This window comes from Panthera pardus, unplaced genomic scaffold, assembly GCF_024362965.1.
Source record: "Panthera pardus isolate Hobbes unplaced genomic scaffold, ASM2436296v1 HiC_scaffold_24, whole genome shotgun sequence".
NCBI classification, from domain to species: domain Eukaryota; kingdom Metazoa; phylum Chordata; class Mammalia; order Carnivora; family Felidae; genus Panthera; species Panthera pardus.
The window spans coordinates 108,417,421-108,438,103 of NW_026526810.1; the positions used below are offsets into that span (position 1 = coordinate 108,417,421).

The 20,683-nt window shown below is 37.6% G+C and overlaps 1 protein-coding gene across 9 annotated transcripts in view; it reads left to right on the top strand.

The window, feature by feature from the left end:
• Nucleotides 1-20,683, top strand: part of PCNX1 (pecanex 1) — a 169,750-nt gene that overhangs the window by 58,856 nt on the left and 90,211 nt on the right. For 5 of the 9 annotated variants that reach the window (XM_019451368.2, XM_019451370.2, XM_019451371.2 and 2 more), the window contains 2 exons: nt 5,580-7,289; nt 17,764-17,896. In XM_019451368.2, coding sequence (XP_019306913.2) covers nt 5,580-7,289; nt 17,764-17,896 — 1,843 coding nt within the window. The remainder of the gene's footprint in view (nt 1-5,579; nt 7,290-17,763; nt 17,897-20,683) is intronic. The other 4 variants (XM_019451373.2, XM_019451375.2, XM_019451369.2 and 1 more) reach the window with 3 other exon arrangements.

Genomic DNA, 20,683 nt, shown 5'->3' on the forward strand with positions numbered 1-20,683 from the left:
CCATGGGTCTTAGTTTGTCAACTTCTGGTTTAGGTCTTCTTTTAAGCATTTCATACGCATTCACACAGTTAATCTTCACTGTAAGCGTTCGATGTTAATGTGATTCTCACATTACAGATGGACGTATCATGGCGAAAAGAGAAGTTATAAAAAACCTGACTAAAGTCACACAGCTACAAAGTGGCAGTCCTAGAATTGAAATCTAGTTTTGAATCATGCTTTTAATTGTTGTTACACCGCTTGTATATAGTTTTGTAACATCTATCGTGTAACATTTTAATATGACAACATTGAAAATTTGACAGATAGATAACACACATAGATAACATTTAACAGATACTGTTCAGTGCTTATTACACGCTCTGAGCACCATTCTAAGTACCGTACATAAATCAGTGAACAGACAAAAAATTCTACTCTTATGTGGCTTCCATACTTATTAGTATGGAATCATACTAGTATCAATCAAATATATATGGAGTGGTGGGGGTTGGGAGGATTTAAGTGTAAATGGAGTGGTCAAAGAAAAGCCTCGCTGAGAGCAAAGACCTGAAGGAGGTGAAGGAGTGAGCTATCAGGATATTCGGGGGGAAATGAGCTGTCTCTATGCAAGAGTAACAGCACAGGCAAAAGTCCTAAAGTAACAACATGCCTGTCAGGTTTGAGAAATAGTGGGGCTGGTGTGGAGTAAGTGAGGCTACAAACTGTATAGTCTTGTAAGATATTTTAAAGATTGTGTTTTAGGAGCACCTGGGTGGCTCAGTTGGTTGAACGTCCTACTTTGGCTCAGGTCATGATCTCACAGCTCCTGAGTTCGAGCCCCGTGTCGGGCTCTGTGCTGACAGCTCAGGGCCTGCTTCAGATTCTGTGTCTCCCTCTCTCTCTGCCCCTCCCCCACTTGCATTCTGTCTCTGTCTCTGTCTCAAAAATAAACATTAAAAAAAAATTGTGGTTTTAATTCCCAGTGAGATTAGGAACTGCTAAAGGGTATTGAGCAGAGGGAGTGTCATGATCTGAATTACATTTTAACAGAATCACTGTGGCTATGATTAAAAGGGGCAGAGGCTGGAGCAGAAGCTCAGCTACCAGATGATTGCAGTAATCCAAGGCACGGAGCAGGACAGTGAGAAGTAGTCTGATTGGGTGTGTAGAAGATATTAGGGACAGGATATGTTGATGTTGATGGATTAGGATATATCCTGTAAGAGAAATAGTACTCATGGATGACTGTAAGGTTTTTGGGTTAAGTGACAGGGAGGATGGAAAGGGAGAAGGCTGAGAAGGAACAGATTTAGGAGTAGGGAGAGCAGGAGGAGGGTAAGATGGGGAGTTCAGTTTTGGGCATATCAGGTATGAGATGCTGTTAGACCTCTAAGTGGCAACAATTAGTAGTTAATTAGGGTAGGTCTGGATTTCAGGTATGAAGTCCGGGTTGAGGTTTTAAATTCATGAGTTTTCAGTGTATAAATTCAAAAAAAAAAAAAAGCGGGGGGCGGGGGTGTCATGTTAACTGTGGGTTGGGTTATCATGAAGTTCATAAAGTAACTGGCAAGCCTGCATGGAGTTCAGGCTCCCTGATCCAAATTTGTTGGTCATGGCTACGATTTGGCACCACCTAGTGGCAGTTGCTTACTCTGGCTTAATTATCACTTGGGGCTCTTCCAGCTCTCTGGCTGATTTGGGTTTACAGGGCAGCAGCATTTAGTTGGTTAGCAGTTATTGATTAGTTGGCACTCATTTTATGGACGTGACTGAGAGTGAACTAGGATGAGGGGACGTGTGCTCTCATTTTTTGCTTTTAAGAAGGGCTTATCTCCAATTTCCCTCTCCGGCCGCTCCCATTTTTTCCCTACCCAAGATCAGTACTTTACCCTATTCCCATCTGAATGTGGGCGCTGGGTAAAAGATGGAGGAAGCTAATTACAAGTACTTCTGAATTTTAGTTATCGTGGGACCAGAACACTGGATGAGATGTAGAAAAGAGGGAGTGTATATGGAAAACCGAAAAGTTCCAGGGATTGAGCTTTGAGCCAGTCCGGTGTAATAGGTGCAGGAGACCCTGTAGGAACAGCGGGTGAGGTGCAAGGAAGGTCTAGAGTGCTGTATCCCGGATTTTCAAGGAGACTGGAGTGCTCAGCTTTGTCCAACAGTGCCCATGGGTCAGGTGATACGAGGCTGAGACTTGGCCATTGGATTGTTGGTGACCTTGATAAGCACATTCATGGAGGGGGATCAGAGTACATGTAGGAGAGAATTAGAGGAGGAGAACTGAAAAGAGTGAATACAGACTACTCTTGGTGAATTTGTGTAAAGGGGATCAGTGACTCAGGGTGAAAGCCAGCAGGGGAAGGTGAGGATAAAGGAGAGATTTGGATTTTCTAAGGACATGTAAGAGAAATAACAGCTTGTTTCTTATAACTGATGGAGATGATCCAGAAGAAAGGAGGAAAATGTGGTTTTTGTTTATAAAAGTGGCATATGTTAATTTTAGAAAAGACAGTTAATATGAAGAAAATAATTCACATTTTTGGCACTGACGTAACTTTATTTTTTGGTGTATCACTTTTTAAAATTATTTTTGTATTGTAATATAATTCATGTACTTTAAAATTCACTCTTCTAAAGTGTACAATTCAGTGAGTTTTAGTATTTAGTAGTTAGTGTGCACTTATCACCACTGTCCAATTCTAGAACATTCTTGTCACCCCACAAAAAAAAACAAAAACCCATACCCACGATACTCCCATTTCCTCCTTCAACCAGCCCCTGGCAACCACTGGTCTATTTTCTGTCTCTATTGCCTCTTCTGGACATTCATATAAATGGAATTATATAATAGGTGGCTTTTTGTGTCTGGCTTCCTTGACTTAGCATGTTGTAGCATATAACAGGACTTTATTCCTTTTTATGGCTAAATATGGTATATTACTTTTAATATTCCTACACATATATGCAAATATACTCTTAATATTCTTTTTAACTCTTACAGATTGGAACCATACTTTTTATATAGTGCCATCATTTTCACTCAAGTATTTTCTCACTTCATTATGTCATCTTTGAAAACATTTTTAGTGCCTGTGTGATGTTTTAATAGACAATCCAATTATTTGACCTTTTTTTATTGGACATTTTCATACTTTTTATGTTTTAAGAAGTTTTGTAACAACCTGAGATGAACAATTTTTTGCTAAAACCTTATATACATAGGTGATTTTATCCTTTGGCAGCAATTTCTAGAAATAGATTTCTAGAAATAGATTACTGATCATGGGTGGGTATGTACACACTTGTGAGGCTTTTGGCCACATTGCTAGATTGTTTTATAGAAGATTACGCCAGTGCATCCCCATGAGCAGTATGTGGGTGTGCCTTTCTTATCCTAAATGCCACTGGTAGCAATTATTGGTAAAAAGGTTGATTAGATGAAAAATAGTACCTCTTTGTGTTGATTTGAGCCTGTCTTAGACCATATTGCTACCAGTGAGAAAAATATCTAAGAAAGCGTATTTACTTGAAAGTCTCCTAAAACCACTTAAGATTTCCTGACAAGATTTGATTTTTTTATGGTATATTTAGCAACATTGGAAAAAGTACACGTAAAGTACTTTTAAAGTAAGTTTGCGTGTGTCTTTTTAAATGAAAAATATGTTTCTGGTTTGTTAATGTCTTGGAATTGGTTTTGATAGCATTTTTTAAGTCTTTTCTCATATTTTAGAGTTAGTGATTTTCAGTTACTTGTTAAGTTTTCGTTCTATAAAATTCATAACTTTGAAATGCGAATATCCTATTTCATAATCGCTTATTATAGAGTTTTTAGAAATAACTTTACAATTTAATACTACAAAAAAGTAAATACAATGCTAACTTTTATTTTGATATTTAGAGATATCAGAACCCCAAATACAGTGACAGCTGTTTTGGACAAATGATAAAGAACATGAATTTTATACTTATGTTGAAGAGTTTAAAACATAAGATAAAGCCTAATAGGTCATTTATAAATCAATTTATATGGTAGATTCTAGAGGCTGTTTCTAAGTTTTTAATTTAAATCTAGTCTAGATTTAGATTTCTAAAAAAAAATTTTTTTTAATGTTTATTTTTGAGAGCGCGAGCATGAGCGGGGGAGGGGCAAAGAGAGAGGAAGACACAGAGTCCAAAGCAGGCTCCAGGCTCTGAGCTGTAAGCACAGAGCCCGATATGGGGCTGGAACCCATGAGCTGTGAGATCATGACCCAAAGTTGGATGCTTAACCGAATGAGCCACCGAGGCACCCCTACCTTTAGATTTTTTAAAAGTACATACACATTTCTAGTAATTCATTTTTATTTTATATTAATCTTAGGGGGGAAGGTATGCTTTTATTATTGAGATTGCCTGGGAAGAGTGTGAGTCAACTATAGAATCTACTAATTGTATTTTTTCTATGCGGTTATAACAAATAAGATAGTTTTTCTTTTTATTGAGCCAATAGCAGATTCAGTCATCCTTGTCTGTCAAAAGGTATATAAAAAGTCAGCTATTGTACTGTTCAATTGCCAAACTGTATTTCAAGATAAATTGCAGTGTAGGTGGGTAGGTGGATTTATTTATATCTGTATACATAGTACATATGGTAATTCCAGTCATTATTCCATAGTACTTAGGTAATTCCCTAAGTGGAGTGTTAAAGGAATGGTCTTACAGATATATAGGGATATGTAGTTTTTCATGAGGCATTTTGTAATTGTTGCATGAATGATGAAAGAGAAAATGCAGTATTTTGTTCTACAACTGTTGTTTTAATTTTTTTGGTCATTGTGAACAGCAAGACATCTTACATCATTATATTTTGCATCTTCTTTATGGATTGGTCAGCCTTTTGATTTTTTTGTTTCAAAATACTCTAGGTTTTTTTTGATTTGTAAGATAATCACATTGGTTTTTCAAAAGTTTTGTATTGTGTTAGAGAGGTAAAATAATGATAGCTGCAGTTCATTGTGCGAGGCATTATGCTAAGAAATGCTTGTGCTAAGCACATTAACTCCATTATTTCATGGTACTACTTAGTGAGATCTCATTTTAGAGATGAGGAAACCAGGGCCCTGGAAACCAGAGCTATCCAGTTAGTAAGCTAGAGACCAACTTCACATAAAAGTCCAGGGCCGTTTTATGGGGTGTCTGGCTGGTTCAGTCAGTACAGTATGTGACTCTTGATCTTGGGGTGGTAAGTTCAAGCCCCATGTTGGGTGTAGAGATTACTTCAAATAAAATCTTAAAAAAAAAAAAAAATCCAGGGCTGTTTTAAATATAATCCTATGTTGCCCCTTATTGTTGATAGTGTATGGAACCTTTTCTCAGGCCATTCGAGGATTTGGAAGTTCAGTTCATTCTGTAAATAGAATGCTTTCTTTGTCCAGCTGTGAAATAAAAAACCAACTCTTTGGAATGACTTGCCAACTTGTTGTATTCAGTGAACTACTTGGGAAATTGTTTTTCCTCAAGTTACTGTATGCTGTGAGTTCTTTCCATTGTTAAACAGTATATAAGCAGATCATAGATTCGTGTTAACATTTCCAAATATGTGTTTGAAACAGATTTGGCAACTGATCGGAAGCTCTTCCGTCTGGTCTCCAATGATTCCTTCATCTCCATTCAGCCTTCCTTATCCTCCTGTGGACAGGACTTACCAAGGGACTTTAGTGACAAAGTGAGCTTGCCGAGTCATGGCCACCACCACCACATCGATCAGTCTCTGTCCAACACCTGTGACACAGAAGTGGCTTCTCTCGTCCCTTTACATTCACACTCTTATAGGAAAGATCACCGGCCACGAGGGGTACCACGGACTTCTAGCTCTGCTGTGGCTTTTCCAGACACTTCACTGAACGACTTCCCTCTCTATCAGCAAAGACGGGGGTTAGATCCGGTTAGCGAGTTAGAATCTTCCAAGCCTCATTCTGGATCCAAAGAATCCTTGGTGGAAAATTCTTGTCTATCTGGGGAATTTCAGCTCGTTGGTGAGCTGAAAAACAGTAATTCTCAGCCACCTACAAAAAGTGGGAGGAGCAAACCTTTGAAAGCAGACAAAAGCGTGGACAGCCTGAGGAGCCTGAGCACGCGGAGCAGTGGGTCGACAGAGAGCTACTGCAGTGGAACGGACCGTGACACCAACAGTACCGTCAGCAGCTACAAAAGTGAGCAGACCAGCTCGACTCACATAGAGAGCATCTTGTCGGAGCATGAGGAGTCCCCTCAAGTAGGAAAGAAAAGCGGTAGGAAGAAAGAGGAGTGCTGTGCTGACCCAGAGGACCAGAGTAGCTGTACCAGCGACAAAAGGACTAACAGTGAGAAGACTGCCTTGGAAGTGAGTACAAACAGTGGGGTTCAAGAGGCCAAGGATCCCAGTACCTCTGATGATATGCACAATCAGAAAGGTCTCAGCACCTCTGCATCTGAAGAAGCCAACAAGAATCCCCACGCAAACGAATTTACTTCGCAGGGGGACAGACCGCTTGGGAAAACCGCTGACCCCAAAGACGAGCAGAGTGAAAAGTCAGCTGTCTCAGTGGACTCGAAAGTTGGTAAAGACGGTGGTGGAAAGCAAAAGGAAGGGGATGTACGACCTAAATCCTCTAGCTTGATCCACCGGACAGCCTCTGCCCATAAGTCAGGCCGGAGACGGACAGGAAAAAAACGGGCCAGCAGTTTTGATTCAAGTCGGCATAGGGACTATGTGTCCTTCCGAGGTGTTGCTGGCACAAAGCCACATAGTGCTATATTCTGTCATGACGAGGACTCTAGCGACCAAAGTGACTTGAGCAGAGCATCAAGTGTGCAGTCTGCTCACCAGGTCAGCAGCGATAGCTCTTCCAGCACCACTTCTCATTCATGTCAGTCTCCGGAGGGCAGATGCAGTGCTCTAAAGACCAAACACGTCCCGAAAGAAAGGGGCACTGACTCCGAGCACACACACAAAGCCCATCCGGGTCCCGAAGGAACTTGCAAAAAGCGGACGACACGTCGGACTTCCAGCACAAATAGTGCCAAGACTCGGGCCCGAGTGTTGAGCCTGGACAGTGGCACAGTAGCGTGTTTGAATGACTCCAATAGGCTGATGGCACCCGAAAGTATAAAACCCTTAACCACTTCAAAATCTGATCTCGAGGCCAAAGAGGGAGAGGTGCTAGATGAGCTATCTTTATTGGGCCGGGCTTCCCAGTTAGAGACGGTCACTCGGTCTAGGAATAGCTTGCCAAGCCAGGTTGCGTTTCCTGAAGGCGAAGAGCAAGATGCGGGCAGTGGAGGTAAGTAAATGACTGGAGGAGTCAGGAGTTCCCTGAGAGTCACTGCGGTCGTGGGTACTATCGATTAGAGTGGTATTTACTAAAATATATAAAATAGGCTTTGTGTTACTGTCCCTCCTTCCGCTGTGTTGGTAAACTTTCTTCTGTGTAGGAGATGCTTATGTCAGAAAAGGTTTCAATTTTTTCTTGGCCTTGGGTTTTTCAAAGTCAGTTGCCACCTCTTAATGTTTTACCAGGACTGACCAAAATTGGTTGTCTTTTTTCATTGTACAATAGTAGCAACAAAATGTAGAAATGTATTAGATCACAAACCATTTTTAATCATCTCCTATACAGTGTGTGCCACTGAGCTTTCAGAATTAGATACCTCAACCAGTAAGATTTTGCCAAATATTACTTTATCTCTGACTATGTACTGTGAAAACTTGTGCCTCGTTTGTCTCTTTGGTTTTACTTCTCCCTTACTCAAGTTTCAGGCATTAATTATTTTTTTTCCGTTAGCTTCACACTTCAAGTTTATTAAATCAATGTAGTTTATATTGGCATTTAGTATCCATTAGTGGATACGTGATGCTCCCTATGATAACACTGATGGTCTTTGATTAAAGTGATAGCTTATTTACTTTAGACTTATGGTATATTGTGCAGAATTCAGTGGGTGATTTTATATTGCCGGTGTGTTTTGGACGTTTTATTTCTTTCGGAGGTGTTTCTTCCTGTTTCCTCCTACCCAGAATAGTCAGTTCATTCTGTTGCGGATTTTATGGAATCTGGTTCTTGAGCAGGATCAGAAGAATCCTGATGTCTTCTGTTGCTGGAACCATAGCTTTTTCATCCTCCACTCCCATCCCCTGTATTCAGGCTGGTATCTTGTAAAACATTCTCTTATTTCCTTTGATACCATTTCTGATAAAGACTAATTTCTAATGAGAATCCAAAAAAATGATCTTTAGTACCTAAAGAAGAAAACAGTCTATCAAACTTAAGTATTGAGAACTAATTATATCTGAAGTGATTATAACCATTTGGTGACAGCATAGTAATTAAATTCCCTTAAGCCTTTGGTGTGGATATCATTCTGTTTTTTATAAAAAGTCTTTTGAAATGCTTTTAGTGATTTCTCACACAAAGCATGTCAGATATGTTCATGACCTACAAGAAACCATTGGGTTTAAAAATAGAGCTTAATTTTTCAAGGTGTCATTAAATAAATTTTAAGAGTGAGCATGCTATGATAGAAAAATACTGCTGTTCTAAATACTGTTGAAATGTAAATACTAAAAAATATGTACAAGAGCTATAGTAAGTCTCTATGTCTTTGAATTTAAAATGCCATTTCTTTTTCACAGGGAATATGAGGTGTTCCAATTTTTAGGAAAAGTTACCTGAAAGGTTTTATTTGCTTTTCGGTGCAGATCTTTGACTGCTATGAGCTCATGCTTTTCCAGATTCCAGGTTTTGTCTTCTTTTGTTTGTGTTCTTATTTTTAAAAAACAAGTCATTGAATGTTAATAAGAAGCAGGTAATGAACTAAAAATTTCCATGTACTTTGACGTGACGGGCTGTTAAAAAACATTTTTTTGCCAAAGGAAGAACATTGTAGGTGCTGTTTTTATTTGAGTTTCATTTATGTTTAGAATAAAATAAGAGTAAAACTAAACAGCTTAAATGTGTGAAGGGTTTGTGTTTCATTGGTTTGATCACATTTCATTAGGGTTTTGTTTGGGCTTTTTGGAAGATTGGAGGTAGTGAGAGAGGGGATATGTTTTGGTTCTCATTTAAAAATTGTATAAAATCTCAAATAATTGTTAAAGATTTATTTATATCGACATTAATTGTTACAGTCCTTTTTAGCAGTTTAGAAGACAGTTTTCTGGGCTATCTCTTCCTACATACTACACTCCTGAAACATGTCAACAAAACAGGACACTGCTTGACCGTTCATGTGGCTGTACGTAAGCCACAAATAGATTTTATTCTAATGAACTTGGAGGTGTTGATGAGTTCTCCAATGATTTTGTTTTCTTTTTAAGCGTAGTTAGTGGAGTTGGCAGTGTAGAAGGACGAGATCTAGAAAATGTACTCTAAAGTACTAAAGTGAAATACTGTTAACATAGGAGGTGACTTAACATAATGACATGATGTTGGACACCCGTGCTGGCACACGGGCTCCGCTGTGGGAAAGCTGTCTATCTTCTTGTAGCCTCAGCCTCCTCATCTCACAGGGTTGCTGTGAGGATGGAAGGAATTCATAGATGTCAGATGCTTAGAACACTGCCTGGCCCACACGAAATGCTTAATAGTGCTACTGTTTCGATTATACAGACCGCTGTTCTGCTACTCAAATGTGTCCTTTCCTTAAAGTGGAAGAAAATGATGAAATATAGAAATATATTAGAGATTTCTAATCGTGCCATTGTGAGACTCAGCAATAGTAAAAGTAAGAATTTTTACACATAATATCTGATTTCTTACATAATACCAGCAGAAAAACATGAACATGTAATCTAGTAATATGGATTTTATCTTATTTTGGCCATAATATATCCTATAACTTCTCTCTTGGTATTCGGTTGCATAGCAAATGATTGTTTTCATAGGACTTGTCACCATTAATCAAGTACTTTGGTTAAAATTGGATTTCATCAGTTTTTCTGCTTAGGTGGGAGAAGAGTTTTAGATGCAAGCTAAGGCCTTTTGTGTTGATCTCTTTTGCATTTAATTCTTCTTTTATAATGATAAAGCATGTCTTTAATAACTGATGGTGAATATTTAAAGGAAAAAGTACAATTAAGTTCTATATGATAGAAGTGTCGTTTGGTACCTGCATCACTTTTAAAAACCATTTTCTTTTGCGTCCCTTAATTTACTGCATGATTCAACAGATTGTAAAGAACAACCAGAATGGAAAGGTTTATATTTGCTCTATTATACTTCGTAATATCTTTCTGAATTTCTTAACCTCTGTTTTTCTGTTCGAGAAAATTATTTCCAATGTCATGTTTGAGCCCCTACTCTATAAGCATGAAATAGGATCCTATTATATTTCTTTTGGGAACCAAAGGTAATCTTTTGTTAAGGAAATATCACTTTACTCAAAGAAAAACCAAATCTCCGTAAATAATTTATGAGAGTTTGTGCCATCTGTGTAAATTGGAGGTCAGTTATTTTGAATCCAAATATCATTGAATCTTAGAAAGACCCCTGAATAGACAAGAACATGAGAATTAAAGCTTTTGTACCTTACTAAACAGAGGGACTCTGAATTCCAATACATTAAATTTCTCATCTGTCACTCCATGTGGCAAGTGAGAAGAAGCAAAGTAGTAGAAGGGAATTGGTGCTTGGAGAAGCTAAAGTAATGACAACCACAGAAATGCGCCACCAGCACGAAAGGAGAAGCTGGAATGACCACACAAACCCAAGCAGAACACAGCGGGTGGGTCATTAAATGCAGGGGTAAACTGTCTTTGGAATTTGATAGTGTTGAAGAGCATTGTGGGATCCTAACTTAACACTGTGTTGTAGTAGGCGCAGTGATAAGTGTTCATGTGACTGGCCCCGCTTAAGGGAAAGGCTCTATCAGTCTATGCGGAGAAGAAAGCTTAGACATCAAACCACAGAGAAAGATGCTCATTCAGTGTAGTGAACCGATTTGGATACTTCATGTGCTTGGAAAAGTTGTCTTCTCTTAAAGCAGTATGAAGAAGAGGTATTTTATTGATGAGGCAAGTAAGGGTTAGTGTATAGAATTCCCTGAACCAGCCCATGCCTGATTTTGTGTGGTAGGGGCAGACATTACACTATATATATGTATTTTTTCTGGTAGCAGTGAAGTTCTGGGTGAGGAATCAAACAGTTACATTTTAATACCACCTCTAATTATTAACTGGATACTCTTGGCACGTCATTAAATCTGCGCCTCCATTTTCTCAGGTGTAAAACAGGAATAACTGTTTAGGTCTGTCTCAGCATTAACTATCAGATTCTAGTGAGCTTAGATTTGTAAAAGTGCTCTGTAAATTACAGCTTTAGTGTGAGAACTAAGACACTGATGCCTTTTAGTCATTTGTAAGGAAGTTTCCCTTTTCAAATCTATGTCACTTCAAATAGATATTCTTCACTAATGACCCCTTCTTAGGTGAATCTCAGAAAACATATGCAAAATAGTTTGAGTGCAGTTTTCTGGAAGAGAGTCTATATGTCTCATCCCACTTGCAAAGGATTAAAAAAAACATTTGGAGCCACCTCTGAGATAAGGAATCCTGAAACTCTTTTAGGAACTGTTGTGTGTGAATCATGACTCCAGTGTATCATCTAATTTCTTGAAAGCATTTTGTCTGCCCATCTGTATTTGTTTGGCTGTCTGGGATTGTGGAAAATACCAGTAGGACATGGAGATTTTCTCTCACTCAAGACACAGCTAATCCTTTGTCGTTGCTTGCTGTTGTGTGCTGGTTTACTTATCAAAAAGTAGATTAGTCCTTTGAAATATGTTCACAGCTTGGAATTGTTTAATGTGGAATGAATGCTTTGAGGTTGTGCCATACATTCTCGGTGTGCTTTGGCCTCCCAGAAGATAACACTGATGAGTATTCGTTTTATTTTAGAACAAAACCTTGGCACGCCGGTGTTGGCATCATCCTTGGCTGACATGGGAAGTAAGAGGGGGAGAGACGTTTAGATCAAATGGCAGTGTATTTCAGGATGTCTGCTTATATCTTTTATTTTTCTGAGATGTACATATACTTGTGTGTATTTTCGCCTTTCTTTCATGTCTCATTTCCTACTAGCATTTGCTGCTTTTCTGTTTGAGGTACCAAAACACAACTTTTTATTTGCAGTCTTCTCATATTTACTTTTTCCTCTAATAAACACTCCCCACTGAAAATAACACCTTTCTTGAGCAGTTTTTTTTCTGTCTAAATTTTTATTTATTTAATAGCAATCGAGCCATCACAAGAGGCCAGCCACAACTGTGCATAGGGACTAGAAAGTCACTTCTCACCTATGAATCCTCTCACTAAGCAGTCAGCGGCATGACTGACATGTTTTTGTGGCGTCTTTTTCTGTACATACTGATGCTTACAACTTTCCAATATTTGAGATAGAATATGGATAACCTTCACCTCCTACCTTGCCATGTGTTGCTCTTTTATACCTCCCTGCCATTGTTGTTTTTTTAAATATGAAATTCATTGTCAAATTGGTTTCCATACAACACCCAGTGCTCATCCCAACAGGTGCCCTCCTCGATGCCCATCACCTACTTTCCCCTCTCCCCCACCCCCCATCAACCCTCAGTTTATTTTCAGTTTTTAAAAGTCTCTTATGGTTTGGCTCCCTTCCTCTCTAACTTTTTTTTTTCCTTCCCCTCCCTCATGGTCTTCTGTTAAGTTTCTCAGGATCCACATAAGAGTGAAAACATATGGGATCTGGTCTTTCTCTGTATGATTTATTTCACTTAGCATAACACTCTCCAGTTCCATCCACGTTGCTACAAAAGGCCATATTTCATTCTTTCTCATTGCCAAGTAGTATTCCATTGTGTATATAAACCATAATTTCTTTATCCATTCATCCATTGATGGACATTTAGGCTCTTTCCATAGTTTGGCTATTGTTGAAAATGTTGCTATAAACATTGGGGTACAAGTACCCCTATGCATCAGCACTCCTGTATCCTTTGGGTAAATTCCTAGCAGTGCTATTGCTGGGCCATAGAGTGGATCTTTTTTTTTTTTTTTTGGGTAGATCTATTTTTAATTTTTTGAGGAACTTCCACACTGTTTTCCAGAGCGGCTACAATATACCTCCCTGCCATTGTGAAACTACTCATTGCCTTTAATGCTTTTCCTCTTTTCATTCACAGAGTAAAACAAACTGATAGTCTATTTCAGTATCCTCACTATAAAAATAAATAATCGTACTAAAACAATTCAATATAGGATTTAGAGAATTTTCCTTAACTCATTTAGGTAACTGAGAAGTAACTCCTGAGGTGGGAGGTATATGTATTGTGGATTTTGTTTTTTATTTGATCTTTAAGAATAGATCATACCACAGCTGTCTAAAATGTCTTAGGCTATCTGTGCCTTGTACAGGAATTGCCCTTAGGTACCCTGTAAATGTTTAAACTTACTTGAGTGATTGTATTACTACCTCAAAAGTAAAGAGCTACATGATCCAAGGTTCTTAAACTTGCTGGGCTTGTAATTCAGTCTGTTGAAGTTTGCTAACACAAAGAAATGATTAAAAAGTCAAGACTTGGTAATTTTAAAAATATACATTAAAAAATTCACAATTGTCTAAGTAAAAGTCCTTGAAAGTATTTTTAAATCTTTCTTGTTATTCATGGTTTTTGAGTCCATTGAATGTTTTTCCCCCTCCTATACCTATACATGCTTTAAATTTGGTTGTACCTAGTGTGTTAAATTTTTCTTACTTGTGTTTTATGCTCTTATTCTAGTTAATTTCTTTTTTTTTTTTGCCAGAAGATACTGAGTTTTAAGCAGTGTCACAATTCAAAAGCAGTGTCAACTTCAAAACCAGGTTTTGTTTATTTATTTATGTTTAATGTTTATTCATTTTTGTGAGAGAGAGCATGAGCAGGGAAGGGGGAGGGGAGGGGGGACAAAGGATCCCAAGGGGGCTCCGCGCTGACAGCAGTGAGCCTCATGCAGGGCTCGAACTCATGGAATTGTGAGGTCATGACCTAAGCTGAAGTCGGATGCTCAACTGACTGAGCCACCCACGTGCCCCCCAAACCAGGTTTTAAAGTGTTTTCTCCCTCCTGTTTGGTTCCTTAGTTCAAAGATTTTTGTGTGTGTGCGCTTTGTTTCTTTCTCTTACAAAGTTAAAAGATTCAAAAAGTTTATTATAATTGGGTTGTAGAAGTGAATTTTCAGCAAGTGTAGCTATAACTAATGTGATTGAATATGCTTGTGGCAAATTATTTTAAGCTTTTTTAAAGACACTTTTCTTTCCTTGGGGCTAATAGAACTGGACCCCCTTTGGACCCTCTTCCAAATAGAGATGTTTTGATTTAGTAGTACGTTTTTCAGGGGGCACGGTTTAGTTTTATTTGTTGTGACCATAAATTATGGCCTAGTGTTTTCAGTTGAATGTGTGATCCTAGCTATTGTTAAAGTAATTGTTACAGTAAACATTGAAAATTCTTTTAGCATTAGATATTTACACCCTGAATATCACAAGGACACTGTAGGCAGTAATCATAACTCCACTTTAATACATTGTTCAGAGGATGTCTAAACTTTCATCTTAGGGTGTTTCTAAAACTATTTTATTAAGAGAGTAAGTAGTATTATGTAGTTCTTTTGCAGAGGACAAAATATGAATAGTGCAATAATAGCAAAAAAAAAAAAAAAAAAAAGTTTTCTGAAGAAGCCAAAGGACATTGTGACTATAAATGGACACTAACAGTTGTGTTTTCTTCTTAGTATTATGCAATAACTAGCTTTTACTTAAAATTAACACCATTAAGTCTTCAGTAGAAGGAAGATAATAAAGAAAATGTTTCCTATTTCCCTTCTTTCTATTTATTCTCAGTCTTCAATGATTACATTTTGCTTTTATCCAAATCCTTCAGAGTAATTTTAGTACATTTTATGGATTGAATTATTCTCCTTAAATTATATCTGGGTAAATTTTACTCTTATTCTGGTTATCTAAAACTAGAGAGAATGTTTGAAAGTTTCTTAATGAAGTGAATTGACCTGTAAATTGAGTAGTAGTTTGTTACAGTAAAATGGAAATCTTCAATATAAGTTCACAAAGTGTCTTGAGTTGAGTTTTAGGAGTGGTTTTAAATTCCATTACCTCAGTTAACATTGCTCATGTCCAAGAGCCATTAACAGTCACTCATGTAAGTTTTCATTTCTTCCTGCAAGTGGCTTGTTTTATCCTTTATCTAGTGACTGCCTGCCAGTACGGTTTCTCCTTTGTGACAGTGCTGGTTGCAGTTTCCTATTACTGAAATCATAGTTGTCAGGAATAGGCAGAGCATACAGTAGGCTTTGTAGATGGTGGTGACAGAAAGGCGTCCTTGAATTTCTAGATCAGCACTGTCCAGTACAACTTTCTGTGACGATGGAAATGTTCTCAATATTGGTAGCCACTAGGCACATGTAGTTCTTGAGCACTTGCAATGTGGTTTATGGATCTGATAAACTCAATTTTTAATTTTATTTAATTTTAAGTAGCCACATATGGCTAGTGGCTACCGTGTTGGGGACAGCACAGTTCTAGATGACCAGGTTTAATGATCATTTGTTCTCACAGGTCACATGTAATTTTTGTGTACATGAGCTTTTATATCACAAGTAACAGCTTTTTCACATTTAAAGGATTTTTCATTATATCTCAGTGAAACTGGAGGGAAAAAAAGAAAAGAAATATTAGGAGTCCAGTCTGATTTGGAGCCAAAGCCGCAAAACCTAACTTCTTATTTAGTTGCCTAACTCAGAATATCACTGTAGTATGTGAGCTGAAAAATAAGTAGGCGTTCTGTCATTTGTGACTTCTACTTTTTACTGGCGGAAGCTTGCCAGATGGGTGAAATAGTTGTGTTTGTCATTCCTGCAGTAGAAGAAAGTGGCTACATAGAGACAGTTATCCTTTTGAAGGTAGTGCATATATTCCTAATCTAATACCCACCAGTGCAGTCTGAGGAAGGGGTACAGGATGTAAACATTAAAAAGAATACTTTATTAAAATCAACATCCAAATTGATGGAAATGGCTGTTGCTAAGCAGAAGAACTATTTGAGAATTAGTAACGTTTTTTTTTTGTTTTTTTTTTTAATTTTTTTTTCAACCTTTTTTATTTATTTTTGGGACAGAGAGAGACAGAGCATGAACGGGGGAGGGGCAGAGAGAGAGGGAGACACAGAATCGGAAACAGGCTCCGAGCCATCAGCCCAGAGCCTGACGCGGGGCTCGAACTCACGGACCGCGAGATCGTGACCTGGCTGAAGTCGGACGCTTAACCGACGGCGCCACCCAGGCGCCCCAGAGAATTAGTAACGTTTTTAAAATGTCAAGAAAACTTGCAAGAGAACTGAAATCTGAATGCAACATTCTTGAATTTGTAATCTTTTTCATAATACTTAATAGAAAAAAAGTGTTTTGAAAGAATGTTTCTGTACATTGTGTACATTTTGTGTTTATTTATATTTAGTATGCAGATACCCTTTGTCAAAGTCAAAATCATCCCTAAAATATTTAGATCACTAGGAAACCATTGTTTTAAATTCACATAGATAAAGCATCATTTTGCATTTTGTTCTAGAAACTGAAATCAGTCAATTAGAATGGTTTTATAAAATTTTATGTGACTCTATTAAGCCATGGTTGTGTATTTGTCATTGTTGCATATTTGGTTTTAGTTTGTACTTTATCGCTTTTGGATTAAACTATGAATTTCTGTACTTGCCATCTTGCTGATACTTGCTTCCTAATGTTGAGGGGACCTGTGCTGCTGGCGTAGAGTTGAATAAAGTTTCATGGCAGCTCACTACTTCACAGTTAAGATATGTCCATGCTGTCTTGAATTAAACATTTAAAAAGCTGCCAAAGTTATGCCACAGTGTAGCGTGGGATGAATAGCTTCCTTACCTCTGGCATCAAAAATGAAGTATTATCAGTCAGCTAAGCGTCTGACTCTTGTTTTCGGCTCAAGCCATGGACTCTGGGTCACGGGATTGAGCCCCGTGCTGGGATCTGCACTGACAGCGTGGAGCCTGCATGGGATTCTCTTTCTCTCTCCCTCTGTCTGCCCCTCCCCCACTCGTGTTTTCTTTCTCTCTGCCTCAAAATAAATATTTAAAAAATGCAGTATTATTGTTTGCTTCTACTGTCCTCTTGACAGTAGGAAAATAATGCCCCATACCTGTTAGTTGGAACTAACAAATATTGCACTTGTGAAGTTGACTTAATTCAAGAGTGTGTGATTTATTTGTATTTTTTTTCGAAGTTCTTTTTTTAAATTTATTTTTTCAAAGTTTTTTTATTCATTTATTTTGGGGGGAGAGAGAATCTCAAGCAGGCTCTGCACTGACAGCTTGGAGCCGGACATGGGGGGCTCAAGCTTACCAACCGTGAGAGCATGGCCAAAATCAAGTCCGAGCTTAACCATCTAAGCTCCCAGGAGCCCCTAGATGAAGGTTTAAACCAATGGAGATATTAAAATAGGAAATTGAGTTTGAAGAGAAGATGGTGAGGCCAGATATATCAAAAGCATTATTTTTAAAGAACCAATTATCTTTAAATAAACAATGTGTATGTCTTGTGTATTCTTTGATGCGCCATATTAACAGTGTATGTATGAAAGCCCTTGGGCTCAAGCAGATAGCTTCCCTTTACGTTTGAGGGTGGGAAGACGGGAGAGGCAGGCTCAGCTGCTATTTACATCTCTGACCTAGGCTCCTATTTGACCTAAGTCTATCTTGATACAGCAGCACAGGCCAGCGAGGAGGCAGTGTCATTTCGCCGTGAACGCAGCACATTTAGGCGCCAGGCAGTACGGCGCCGGCACAATGCAGGGAGTAACCCTACCCCTCCTACATTGCTCATCGGATCACCCCTCAGGTATGGTATTTTAAAATTCCACCAAGCTTAGCATGCATGTAACAGACCTTCTAACCTGTTCTGTCAGTGCCAGGAAAGCATTCAAATTGCTTTTTCTTTTCCCTCCAGTTTCTCCTATAGTTTTAAGCTCTTTGGGCTTTCTCTGCATGTGACCACGAGCCTGCTGCATTCTGCATGCCTTGCGTTGCACTGTTTAGACAAAACGATCAGATTGGGTTAGTCCATTTTAAATAGCAAAATTACTTTAGGGCAGCTCTATAAATGTAAATAGAGGCCTTAAGTCAGCTTTTCATTTTTTTTTCTACTCCCTATTAATATTATTGCAGCATCTTTTCCCCAACATCTTGATCAGTTTAATAGGAACAGTTATGGGCTGAGTGGTGAGCTTGTTGAGGAATACAGATAACTGACCTCAGCTTGATAAGCCAGTTTATTTCATTTCACTAAAATATATATTTTATATTGCTTAACAATTTGTATCTTTTATTTCATAATCAGTAGAACCTGGTAAATGACATGGGACGAAAATACTCTATGGCAAAGTACGGTCAATTGGATATATATGTATATATTTGTATATATCTGTGTTGAAAATCTCCACTTTTACTAGTGCTGAAGAAAAACATTTTTTGCATTTCCCAATATTCCTAATTAAGAAAACATCTATTTATAATATTGGGAATAGTTTTCCATTAAACTTTTAGTGTTTTATTCTCAAGTATGTCTTACACATCAAAACATTTATGCTTATGCTTTCATACAAATATGGACAAAAATGCTTTACATGTGCTTGCTTAGGCAGTGCACATAAAATACCATATACTCTCATTAATCTCTGTTGAAAGTCACCATTACCAAATTATTTTCCTACATTTTAATCTGGAATTCAAAAAGAACACTTAGTGAAACAACTCCTGTTGAATACATGGTAGATCAGAAGAGCTGACCCCCTTCCCTTGTTAAAATCCTGTTCTTGAGAGTAACAAAGTCTTTCTCTTTACGTTTCCCTGCAATTTAAGACTTGCTTATTTTGGGGGTTTTACATTACAATCAGGAGCTTCACCTTTTGTGGCTCATGTTCCTAATTAATCCTGCAGTAATACATAATTCTGTAAGAAGTAGTATGGATTAGTTAAACCAACACTGAAAATATAAAAATGGGAAGGCACCAGTTAAAAAAACATTTGGTCTAGAAACCTTTTTCTGAGCACCTTTGCCTTTTATGAACCCTCCCCTTCTGCTCCCTGAATTAACTTCTTTCTGCTGATGGATTTGGGGTCTAGCCCAACCTGCAGAAAGAGCTCAGCATTTCATTTTACTTTTTGTTTTGTTTTTTCTAACCTTTTCATTTTGCCCCTTTAATAACACTTGCCATAGACCTGTTTGCTTTCTTACTCCATGGTGCTGTTTATTAATCCCTTTTTTTATTTTAACCTTCTTTTTTTGGTCTTTGCAAACCCTTTCATTCTTTGCCACAAATAAGCCTGCTGGATCCCACTTACCCAACAAACGCAGACAAATTACTTTTTTCTTTGCCTGGTGGAATATTAAAGAACTGTGTTCTAACTCCAGCCAATCATGTAGAATTCTGTAGGGTTTTAAATACATCACCGTTCAAATGAGGATAATGGCGTGAATCTTACTTGTAAAGCACTCATTTTAGAATTTTTGGCAGGTAATCTTCTAGTAGTCAGTGTGCAGATTTTGTTAAGATTCTAGGATATTTCCAGCATAAACTTTACATGTATCTTAAATAGGTGACTTCATCGTGGATGAAATAAGATACAATTTAGCTTAGAGAAATTAAAAACACCAATGGATAAAATCTTTTTTAAATTGCAAAAATATTCAGGTAGAAAATATTGGTGTTAATTCTGTTTGAATTACATAATAATACTCTCATCTTTAAGTAAATATAGGATTGCATGGTCATAGAAAACTTGAAAAACTTGTTTGTCAAAAGGAAATGGAATAGGAGTGACAGTACTTTAATTACAATTACTATATAAGTACCAGTAAAATGTACTAGCTTATTTTAAACTTTAATGAATAGTTCAAGTAATTGACAGTCAAAAGCAACTTGGTAAATTGTATGTTTTCAAGGATTGTGAGTGAATCATAAATTTCTTCCTGAAGGGAAAATGCAGATTTTTAAAATAATTGTTAGAATGTCTTGTTTCAGAATTATTTTTAAGTGTCCTTTTCATTAAGTTAGGCTCGTAGGTAGCTTCGATAGGCCCTTGCCAGTTCTCAGTTACTAGAGAGAAAAGCAAAGATTAATATTTTAAAATTTTATAGTACTAGTATTAAGAGTTCCATATTTATCTAGTTTTATCAACCCAAATATGGTATCTTTTAGAACTCTGGTTAATGGACTGGAATGAAAAATTAGTTGCATTTGGGGAGGGGACAAAAGCTTTATCTTATTCTTAGATCTTTTTTTTTTTTTTTTTTTTAAAGCGTTAGAAGATTGAAAGCTCTGTAATCAAATAAGGTCATAGTAGTAACAGAATACATGATTAGAAATTCGTAGGGATCATTTTGTGGTACTCAGGAAAATCCACCAAATATTTGTTGTTTGTGTACTGTGTTCAAGGCATTCCTTTGAGTATTCTCTGGAATCTGCAGATTCATAAGAATAATGTGATGATACTCTTAGAGTTTACTTTTTCATCATGGAGACACAAATAAAAATAACCAACGATATAAGGCAGAAGGTGCCAAATTCTAAATAAGTGGTACAGAGGAAAGAAAGACCAAGACCAACTATATTTTTCTGCTATTCCT